Source organism: Chenopodium quinoa, unplaced genomic scaffold (assembly GCF_001683475.1).
Source record: "Chenopodium quinoa cultivar QQ74 unplaced genomic scaffold, ASM168347v1, whole genome shotgun sequence".
Classification (NCBI taxonomy): domain Eukaryota; kingdom Viridiplantae; phylum Streptophyta; class Magnoliopsida; order Caryophyllales; family Amaranthaceae; genus Chenopodium; species Chenopodium quinoa.
In genome coordinates this window covers 3,896,678-3,908,564 of record NW_018743920.1, presented here as the reverse complement: position 1 = coordinate 3,908,564, position 11,887 = coordinate 3,896,678, and the positions used below count along the sequence as shown (strand labels likewise).

The 11,887-nt window shown below is 34.9% G+C and overlaps 1 protein-coding gene across 1 annotated transcript; it reads left to right on the top strand.

The window, feature by feature from the left end:
• Positions 1 to 1,646: 1,646 nt before the first annotated feature.
• Positions 1,647 to 4,271, top strand: LOC110688007. Its single transcript, XM_021864671.1, has 4 exons — positions 1,647 to 2,323; positions 2,464 to 2,693; positions 2,984 to 3,017; positions 3,610 to 4,271. Exons 1-4 carry the CDS (start codon positions 1,960 to 1,962, stop codon positions 4,230 to 4,232), a joined length of 1,251 nt encoding a protein of 416 aa, XP_021720363.1. The 5' UTR covers positions 1,647 to 1,959; the 3' UTR covers positions 4,233 to 4,271.
• Positions 4,272 to 11,887: the final 7,616 nt, after the last annotated feature.

Below are 11,887 nucleotides of genomic sequence, written 5' to 3'. Positions count from 1 at the left end.
ATATATATATTGGGACGGTTCTAATAATAGCTTACATGACTATGTAAAATGTTAATATACATAAAAAAAAAATAGTTGAAGTAAGTTATATGAAAAGTATCCAAAACCAATCCGTGTCAACTTCAAAGAAATAAAAGAGCTAACACAACTTGAAACCCGTGTCAACTCTGTTCGATCCTATTGGATCTTGTAAAGAGATCAAGATGAGTCTTAGAAGTATGTAATAGATAGACACAGTTCGTGGAAGACAGCTAAAGAGGTTCTTCGGTTTTGACTTTCGACAATCTTCTATCAATGTAAGAAGTCGATCGTAGAACAACTTTATGTTTCTCAAGTAACCTAATTAGGATTACTACATAAGAAAACAGAGAAATTTTCATGCATGATGGCACGATGCAATGCTTTGAAGTTACAAATAAGGGTGTGTCCAATAATGTGCAATTCCACGTGTCCAACTAAGTAACTTACCTTATATAGCAATCAGCAACTTCGCACGAAGGAAACACGTAATGACATGAAAGTGTAACTATTAAGCGAACAACATCTGTCACTAATACACAATTTTTTTTTTTTTTTTATGACAAACACTACTCTTAACACCACTACAAAATTAAAGATAATTGTTATAAATCCGTTACAAATTATTGCGAGTATATGTCATCTCCAAACTCCAAAGCAATTTCATTAATAGATTATGATTTTCACATAAATAGAAAAATCATAATTACAAGCTAAACAGTCATATACAACATCTATTATTCTATGATAAATTAATAATGGTTACTTTCAAAAAATAAAGTTACCATATCTAGTTAAAAGACATTCACACTACCCATTGTTTTTAAATAGATACATGCTTCAACAATCTATATTGCTACTCCATATGTTCCATAATAATTGAAATAGTTAAACTAGACCTACATGTCGATGCATGAATTTGACAATTTATACGTAATTAAACATTAATAAAAAAATCATTAAAAAGTTAATTATTATTAAACTTCAAATTAATACGGAATATCTATTTATAAACATTTGACATGATAGTAATTGCTTTTCAGTAATACATTACAATACTTAAAAGCTAGAGTCAAAATTAATATGTAAATAGTGAAAAAAGTCAAAATGCATCAATTATCATGGAATGGAGTGTATATTTGCCATTGTACAAAGTTGAACCTCACTTCCTCTGTTTTTTTACTAATTGTTCCACTTAGACGTAGCATGTTGACCAACACAGACATGACATTGACCCTTAATATTGAAATAATTAAATAATGCATTTTTTTTAGAGCTTAGGGTGGCTAACGCGCGCGCTATAGCTAGCTAATATTTGGAAAGCTCTTTTAGTTTGGCCTTACGTCACAATTTTAGTTGTTAGTAGCATTAATGAGGGAAAATATGTAAACAAATATTTTTAAGGATATAAATGTCCGCACACTATTTTCAAGAGTTTAAAAAAGTGCTAATTAATATTAACGGGGCAATTAAATAAATAAATATTTTTAGAAGATATAATTATCCAAACACTATTAATAAGAGTTATCTTATACTTTTTAAAAGGTAAGGAAAATAAAAGCTATTGACAATAATTTAAGTTTTTCACTAGTAATTGTTTTGTTTTTATGTTTTTATTTACTTTGGAGAAGGAAGGAGCGAGAAATTTCTTAGTAATTACGAGTAACAGATAAGAACAGAAAAAGAATGACAGGTTTAGATGTTTACATTACAAATGTACAATGCTCATGGAAGCCTTTTTACTATCTTCACCTCACTTCCTTGCCAATCCAATGCGTGCACGTTAAGGGACCCTCCTCGTGTAATATACATATATATGCATGCATAATACACTACTAATTATATACGGAGTACTACTCAAAATATATTCAATTATATCACTTTTTTTCCCAAAAAAATAAAATAAAAAAGAAGAAGAAGATCGGATCATTAAGATAAGATATGAACGGCGAAGATGAATGGAGGTATATGATCGTACGGCCAGAAAAGGCTGGAATTAGGGATTTATGGAAGTTTTGGAGAAAGGGAGATATTAAAAGTGGATCCAAATTTATATTGAGTAATAGTTGTTGTGATGATGATGTAATTCAAGAAGATGATTATGAAGAATTAGATTTAGAAGAGTGGAGGTTATTGTTTGATGGGAAGGATAATAGATGGGTGATAATTGTATCAATTTTAGTAAGAAGGTTGATTAAATTATTTGGTAAACCCTTGGAATTAATTGGTAATTTTGTGGATTTCTCCCTTAATCTCCTTTCTCTTAATTGCAATCTCTTTCGGCTTGCCTCCAATTTTCTCCAAGGTATATTATGTTTCTCAATAAAATGGTCTGGTTTGATTTTATTTGACAATCAGCTGTTGGTTCGTTATTAATGAAAAGTTGTGATCTTATGAATGTGTTACATACATTCACGACAATAATTTGTTTATAAGCAAATGCAGGTAAGGTGGTGATTCCAGAAAGAGGCACAACGACATTCGTAAGCTCAATTGGACATTTGGATGGGCGAATCGACTTGAACAAGACAGATAATTTTGGAGAAGGATCATCATCAAGTAATTCGAGAATAGAGATAGAGAACAAATCACTAATGGACCTTTGTGTTATGGCATCAAAGTTAGCTTATGAAAATGCTAGTGTGGTCAAAGAGGTTGTAGTTAACCATTGGAAGGCAAGTGTTCTTTTTTTCTCGAACTAGGATAGTTGCATTGGCTTTCTTGCTACAAGGAAATGATGATTTAGATGAGATATGATCCTACATTTCGGTTACCACTTAGTCAGTGGCCGTCCCATATATGTATCAACTAAGGTAGTCGACATTCATATTAGCTAAAACAATATCATATACGAAGTATACCATTACACGATAAACTTAAGTGTACATCTCCATCTTTATTCTTTGTTCCTTACTCCATAGTAATGTAAGTTCGTTACTAATTTTCGTTTTAATTTTTGAAGCAGATGCATTTTGTGGAGTTTTATGATGGTTGGAATGGTAAATGAACCCATCTTCACTTCATTCTGTATTGTTTAGTACTATTATGCATGATTTATAAGCTTTGGGTAAATATATATCGCTTTGCTATTTAGATTTACAAAATTAAGTTTTGGGATAGGTGCTTTATACAGGTCCCATTTTAAAACCGGGCCAATAAGTTTAATTTAAAAATGTCACTTGTTTAATTGCAATTAAGCCAATAAGTTGTTCATCATATAGTACTTCGTACTTCCTTCCTTCCTTTTTTTTAATTAAAAGGGAAAGTGATCCATTTAAGTTTGAAACCTCCATTTATAGAAAATGATGTATCTAATAAAAAACAGTATAAAGCTAGATTTAATTCACAATGAACTAGTTTCATGATATTCAACTATTTTCAATTAAGCTAATAAAACTTCATGTTCCTTCAGTCTCATGATACTCAATTAATTTTTGGACACATTTGTGAATGTAAAAATTTGACCATTAGTACAGTTAATCGTTCATTAGTCAACAATTTAATTAAAAAGTCTATATGTGAAATTTATAATCCATGTATGTATCCATTTCTTGCAAGAAATTATATATATATCTTTCTTTATTTTGACAGATTACCAGCAGAAGAAGTCCACCCAAGTGTTCATCCTATGTGACAAACCAGAAGATGCTAACTTCATACTAATCAGTTTCAGGGGCACTGAACCTTACGACGCTGATGATTGGAGCACAGATTTTGATTACTCTTGGTACGAGATCCCAGAGCTAGGAAAGCTTCACATGGGTTTCTTAGAAGCCTTAGGTTTAGGCAACCGAGCTGATACCCCTACATTCCGACGTAACCTCCTACAGAAGAACAGCAACGTTGCTTCTATGCCGGATATGGCAGAGTTAACAGCCTACATTGCTGTCAAAACCAAGCTCAAGGAATTATTACAACAGCATAAGAACGCGAAATTTGTTGTCACAGGACATAGCCTAGGTGGGGCTCTTGCAATCTTGTTTGTTACGGTGTTGATCTTACACAAGGAGATTGAAATGATGGAGAGCTTGTTGGGTGTGTACACTTTTGGACAGCCAAGGATCGGAGATGGTAAACTAGGGATGTTCGTGGAAGAACGACTTAATAAGCCTAAGATTAGCTACTTTCGGGTTGTTTACTGCAATGATGTTGTTCCTAGGCTACCTTATGATGATAAAACATTCTTGTATAAGCATTTTGGTGTTTGCCTCTGAAAGTCTAACTGGCTAATACAAGAGGGGGGGTGAATTGTATTTGAGGTGAAATCTAAAAACTTTTGCGGAATTTAACTAAATGAAATAATGACGAGAGAAGATATAGGCTTTTCTAAATTTCCACTATGTAATCAAACTCTTTACAAGTGAAGATTCAAACCCGTTAACAAGTTCCACAAACTAGGAACTTGTTCCCAACTCTCACAGAAGCCTTCAGCAACGAAGCTTCCTTGACCTCACTTTACAAACTCACAATCCCAACCCCTAAGTACTTGAATACAATATGTGATTACAAATACCTATTGCACTCAAGAATATAAGAAGGATAATAACTCTCTTTATGTTATTAGAAGGCTACTGGAATTTTTATGCTCAAGAGTTATATTTTTCTGAGATAGTTTGCACGAGTATTTATAGAGAAGGCTTAGTCATTAACCTCCACCATAATCACGTCCACATGTCAACAACCCACTAACAACTTGTGGAGTTATCTTGACAGATTGTGATCATGAAGAGGTTTCCTAGCCTTATCTAATTAAACCACTATCCTAACAACTTGATAACCATTAGCCGTATAAAAGATTTTCACACAGAAAAACCACTTGCTAACTTTATCAAATATTTTATTTAAAAGATTATCAAAAGTTTGTTTAAAAAGATTTTATTTGAAAAGATAAATTTATTATTTATTAAAACAACTAGATAATTATCTTCGATAATTATCTTTATTAAAACTTTTACAAATTATCTTTTCTTTAAGAAATTATCTTTTAAAACTAACTTTTATTCCAGTAGTCTTTTTAACATAAGTCATTGAGTTCCTTTCCGACTTTATAATATTGAGTGCTCACAATTAAAACTAGAACGTGAGATTTGCACGAGGCTTTTTAGAGAATGCTACTCCGCATCCAAGTTCCTACTCCGGAACGAACTTTGCTTGAATCCTTTATTCACCAAAGACTCAAAACATTCATTAGTCGAGTTTGTCAATTTGTCCATCAAAACCAAAAGGCTCAACAAATTCCCCCTTTTTGATGATGACAAACATTGACAAACTTAGGTAAATAAAATCATCCAGGCATGCAACAAAAATTTAAAGTAAGGCATGAAAACAAAAAAAAAAACAATTAAAGAACTTAGAAAAATATTAAAAAGTTTTTTTTTTTTTTTTTTTTTTTTTTTTTTTTTTTTTTTTAAAAAAAAAACTGAGCAAAAGAAAAATTAACAAAGACTTTAAAAACTGAACTTAGCAAAAGTTTGTACCTTCGATGTGTGAGTTCCTTGGTAAACACTTTAGCCGCCATGAAGTTTGTCTTTTCCCCCTTTTGGCATTATCAAAAGATTGAAAAAAAACATTTTGCTATACTCCCACTAGACTACGTAGGGAATAGTGAGCTCAAATAATGCAAGGCAAAAATAAGTTAGGTACCAAATTATCAGCAAACACACACAATCATATGAAAAATACGAGCCAAGTTCCGATTTAGGAAATAGAAGAGGAACATAGAGAATGTAGCAAAGGATAAAGGCGTACAAACCAAAGTTCAGAGAGATTAAACAAAACCAAAATAAAATTGTTCAACATATGAAATTAGAATAAGTGCAATCAAGGATTTAAGAGGCTGCATTGGTAGGATCAAGGGTTGGATTTGTGGGATCAATAGAGTCTTCCTCGACTTCCCCAAAGGCTACTTTGTTGATAGTTTCCAAGATCTCCTTGTTGCCTTCACTAAACTTGCCTTCAGCCTGTGCAAGCTTTGCCTCCACGCCTGCAAATCCGGTTGCTTGAGATTCTGCCAGAGCCTGCACCTGGCCTTTAAGAGAAAGCAATTCCGAGGCCATTTCCTCCAGTTTCTTGCTCACCAGAGTAGTCAACTTCTCCATATCTGCTTTAACCTGTTGAAAATCATAAACAAACACACGAGTTCCAGAGAAAGCAGCAAAGCCAGTAGGCTGAAATGGAGGAGGAGAAGGTGAATGAGGAGGCTGCCTAGTAGATGAGACAGGAATAGAAGAGGGTTCAATGGCAAAGGGGACTTGGGTAGGTTTGAAGGTGGGATCAGATTTGTCTGAGGAGCTGATGGTTTCTACAGTCACAGGGTGTGTAGTAGAAAGGGCAGGCTTGACCACATTCCTCTTACTTCTTCTAAGGCCCCCTGTAAACACAGGAATGACAGGTGGTCCAGCTGTGCTCTCAGAGTCTGTGGTATGTTCCCCCTCACTTTGATCAGTTCCCTGCCCCTCATGTGAGTCAGATTTTCGAGCTTCCCCCTCAGAAACTTCCTTATGTTCCCCCTCAGAATCTTCCTGTTTTTCTCCTTGCACATCTCCCTCAAGTATTTTTTCTTTGTTTTTCTCTCCGTTAGAACTTTTTTCTTCTTCCTTATCTCCCTCAGAATCACTGGAGGTGGTAGCACCCTCACTAGCAACCTCACTACCCTGGTCACTGCCCTCCTCATCACTTGCGTCACATTCTTCCTCAGCTTCTTTCCCTTTCCCTTTCTTTTTCTCCCCTCCATTCCGAGGCACAAAACATACTTTGCCATTTGTAAGCCTAAGACTCAGTCTAAGTAATGATTGTTCAGAGAGGATATTATCGGGTTTGAGATATGTTGGGGATTCACATTCAACATCAATACCAAAAGATTTGACCAACACAGTAAGGAAAGAGCCATATGGAATTGTGGTCTTTTGAGCATAAAAATTCAAGTGTTCAATCATTAGAGCAGGGAAATTAATCTGTATTTTGCATGCAAGACAGAATATGAGGGAGGCATCCAAGAGTGATACGGTACTCCGTTTTTGTAAACGGGGTACTATACCCTTCCAGGTGAAGGTAAACAGTAGCTTATGAAGGGGTGTTAGGGCATGATGGTGAGTAGTTTTCACTTTCGGATTTCCTCCAATAAATTGAAGGATTTTGCATTCATCATTATGGCCAATGTTTACAGATTGTTTGTGCTTTAAATAAGAACAATAGCCTTTAACAGGAACTTGAAATAGATTTCCAAGATAATTGGCATCAAACGAAATTGGAATATCATTAACTACGGCCGAGCACACACCATTATCACATTGAAAGGTATTTTTGAACTCATAAATAAATTTAGGATAAACAGGGTAATGAGAACAATTCTGGAACAAGTGAGTCCATTTTTGATAATCAATTAAAGAAGTAAATTCAGTGAACTTACTCGCCACACACCAATCATAGTTGATGTGATATCCGAGAGTGTAATTCCATGATGGGAATTTGGTGGTTGCGCGCCGTTTCCTGTCGCCGCCCTTCACAGCCTTAGCCTTCCTCTTTGGCTGAGCAGATGGATGCACCACCGCAATTGGCACCGGTTGTGGAGACCCCGTGTTTGAGGAGGGTTTGAATGGTGGTGATCGGGTTTTTGGGGTGGTGTTTCGGTTGGTTTTCATGGTGTTGAAGATAAAATGAAGGGAAGGAGAAGATGAATAGTGTGAATAGGAAGGAGAGAGAGTGAGGCCGGTTATGGGAGTGTATGGGGAATTTAATTGATTTGATAGGTGAAGGTGGAGTGAAAAGAAGAAAAAGAGTTTAATGGGGAGGAGTGAGAAAGAAAAGTGACGGTTTAAACTGTGAGGTAGTGGGGTAGTTTTAGAGGTAGTAGGATTTAATTTGGTGAAATAATTGCACTCATCTAATTCAATGTTGATAAAATAAAATCGTAAGTTAAGAAGTTGATATACATGCTTCTTATCTTACGTAGCAAATAAAAGCAGAACTGAACAAAGGAAAATAAGGAGGAAAAAAAAAGATAAAAATATGAATAAAAGATAAGAATAAAAGATAAAAAAAATAAGGAAGGCAAAAAAGATAATAATAGGAAGGAAAACAAATTAACAATATAAAAAAATGGTAAGTGCAAATGGATTGTAAATTATGATGATAATTTACGTGATCATAATACAGAGAATAAAGAATGATGAAAAGGGAACTTGAAACAACATGGCTCAATATTTTTAACATATTAAAAGTATGTATAAGTGACTTTTCAATACTTCACAAATCTTTTCCCTGGGTAATTTCAGCTGTGTTATGCACACAAGATTGAGCATAGCATTGTTAGTTACATCCGATTTTACCTTAGGGGTTCCAAACAAAAATCACTTTAGCCGTAGCATCCCCAATTCCACACGCATCTTTTCAAACTTGTCTCTGCTTAAAGGCTTAGTTAATATATCAGCAATTTGACATTCAGTAGAAATAAAATCTAGCCTAATTAAGCCCTTTTTCAAGAAAGTCATAAACATATCAAAAGTTTCATCTTTACTATGTAAGAATATGACCCATGTAAATCTAGAATAATCATCCACAAGAACTAAGACATATCTTTTTCCACTTCTACTTTGAATTCTAACGGGGCCACACAAATCCATATGAATGAGTTCCAATGGTTTTGTGGTGCTTACCATTTTCTTTGATTTAAATGATGATCGAACATGCTTTCCTTTGATGCAGGCTTCACAAATTTTGTCATTTAGGAATTTGATAGAAGGTAATCCGATTACCAAGTCCTTTGACCTTAATTTGTCAAGCAATGAAAGACTAGCATGTCCAAAACGTTTATGCCATAGAAGTGGATCATCCTCAATAACACTTAAACAAGATAGATTGTATTTTGGAACTTTGTTAAGGTCCATGGTATATGTGTTCCCTTTACGAGTTCCTTCCAAAACGATTTTACCAGTGTTATTGTTGATGATTTTGCATTTTTCAGAAGAAAAGCTTACAAAGTTTCCTTTATCACAAAACTGAGAAATACTGAGTAGATTATGCTTCAAACCCTCGACTAAAAATACATTGTCAATTGCATGGGAACTTGACCTTCCTACTTTGCCAACAGCAACAATGTTGCCTTTCTTATTGTCTCCAAAGGTCACTGTTCCCCCTGTATAGGCCGTCAGTGAGAGAAATCTGGATTCATCTCCTGTCATGTGCTTAGAACAACCGCTATCGAGGTACCACTGGTTGTTCCCCCTCACTTCGACCTGCAAAAGAAATTAAGAGTTAGTAGTAGGAACCCTTTCATTCATGGGTTCCTGTGTTGACACATTTAAATCAGATTTCTTCTGCCAAACATAATTCACATTCTTATTGTACAGATTTGCTTTCTTAGTACATTCTTCACTGCGATGTTCCTTTTTACCACAGAAAGAACAAACGGTCTCACTAGGTAAGTTCACATATTTCTTTTTCTTTCCAGTGGACTTCTTCTTATGAACATAGCCTAGACCTTCTGTTCTTTTTGTCTGAGCTTCCTTTACCCACTTGGGAACACCCGTGCTTGCTGTATTTTTACTTTTTCTTGCAATTTCTAGGTCCTTTTCTAGTTTCTCATTTTTATCATTGGTTTCCTTTATCTCTTTCTTAACATGCTCTAGTTCATTATTAAACATGATTAAAGGAACTTCAGTAGACCTGCAAGAATCAATGTTAGTACACAACATTTTATATTGAGTCAATTCAATATTCAGCATGATATTCTCACTCTTGACTCTTTCAAGGGATTCTTTTAGCATAATATTTTTATCTAACAATTCAAAGAATCTGCCTTGAACATCATTTCTTAAGCTATTCAGATACTTAACATGATCTCTACAAATTCCAGTTGCCTTTTCGGCTTGCCTTAGTTTTGCACATAATTCTTTATATTCATCTAAGGTTTCTAACAATAAAGAGATTAATTTATCCTTTGAGAGAGATTTCAAATAATTAGGTTGAATGACTACCTCATCATCATGCTTTGCCATTAGACAGAGATTGGCTACTTCATCGTCTGTGTGTTCCTGTTCCTCTTCTTCGGAACTTGATTCTCCCCACGTGGAAATCATTGCTTTCCTGAAATTTGTTTTAGAAAAGTTAGGCTTGGAATTTCTGCTTTGATCAGCTTCTTTTCCCTTGCCTTTCTCAGATTCCCATAATGGACACTCTTTGATGAAGTGGTTGGTGCTTCCACATTTGTGACAAGAAGACTTGGCTTTGGGTTCCTGATTTCTTTTACTGTATCCTTTCTTCTTGTCTAAAAACTTGTTGTTACGGTAGAATTTTTTCAGCCTTCTCACCAACATTGCAGCTTCTTCTTCATCGATGTCAGACTTCTCTTCGGATTCTTCATTAGCTCTTAATGCTAGCCCTTGACTTTTGACAGTCTCCTGAGTCCGATTGTTCGACTGGATCTCGTGAGTAATGAGGGAACCCGCAAGCTGTTCCAGATTGAACTTGGTGAAGTCTTTTGATTCCTGCACCGCTGCAACCTTTGCTCTCCATCTGTCATTGTCTGGAAGACTTCTTAAGACTTTTCTGACCTGCTCATCTATAGGAATTATCTTACCAAGACACGTTAGTTCGTTAGTAATACTTTTAAATCGAGTAAACATGTCTTTAATGGATTCTTTGTTTCCCATTTCAAAGCGCTCATACTGAGATAAAAGAATATCTATTTTGGAACGTTTAACATCTGACGTTCCTTCATGTGTAACTTCCAGAAGATCCCAAATTTCCTTTGCGGATTTGCACCCTTTGACACGAGTATGTTCATCGGGTCCAAGTCCCCAAATTAGAAACTTTTTGGCAGTAGCATTCATTTCTAATTTTTCGAAATCAGTTTTTTCATATTCATCCATAGGTTTAGGGATTACCTCATTGTTAGCATTCGTTTTCGTAATTTCGTAATCTCCTACTTGTATAATCCGCCATACCTGATAATTCTCTGCTTGGATGAAGATTTCCATCTTATCCTTCCAATAAGGATAATATTTGCCGTTGAAGTATGGAGGCCTTTGAATGGATGTACTCCCGAATTCCTTTTCCTCTGTGTAAGCCATTTTCCCAGGAACTTACTCAACAGGGTTGCCTGCGTGCTCTGAGTTCCCGCTCTGATACCAACTGAAAGTCTAACTGGCTAATACAAGAGGGGGGGTGAATTGTATTTGAGGTGAAATCTAAAAACTTTTGCGGAATTTAACTAAATGAAATAATGACGAGAGAAGATATAGGCTTTTCTAAATTTCCACTATGTAATCAAACTCTTTACAAGTGAAGATTCAAACCCGTTAACAAGTTCCACAAACTAGGAACTTGTTCCCAACTCTCACAGAAGCCTTCAGCAACGAAGCTTCCTTGACCTCACTTTACAAACTCACAATCCCAACCCCTAAGTACTTGAATACAATATGTGATTACAAATACCTATTGCACTCAAGAATATAAGAAGGATAATAACTCTCTTTATGTTATTAGAAGGCTACTGGAATTTTTATGCTCAAGAGTTATATTTTTCTGAGATAGTTTGCACGAGTATTTATAGAGAAGGCTTAGTCATTAACCTCCACCATAATCACGTCCACATGTCAACAACCCACTAACAACTTGTGGAGTTATCTTGACAGATTGTGATCATGAAGAGGTTTCCTAGCCTTATCTAATTAAACCACTATCCTAACAACTTGATAACCATTAGCCGTATAAAAGATTTTCACACAGAAAAACCACTTGCTAACTTTATCAAATATTTTATTTAAAAGATTATCAAAAGTTTGTTTAAAAAGATTTTATTTGAAAAGATAAATTTATTATTTATTAAAACAACTAGATAATTATCTTCGATAATTATCTTTATTAAAAC

Bases quoted from the DNA above. Each gene is read 5' to 3' on its own strand.
- LOC110688007 (XM_021864671.1), top strand. From the start codon at position 1,960: ATGAACGGCGAAGATGAATGGAGGTATATGATCGTACGGCCAGAAAAG. The intron at 2,694-2,983 runs GCAAGTGTTCTT...TTTTTGAAGCAG, and splicing joins TTGTAGTTAACCATTGGAAG to ATGCATTTTGTGGAGTTTTA. The intron at 3,018-3,609 runs GTAAATGAACCC...TTATTTTGACAG, and splicing joins GTTTTATGATGGTTGGAATG to ATTACCAGCAGAAGAAGTCC.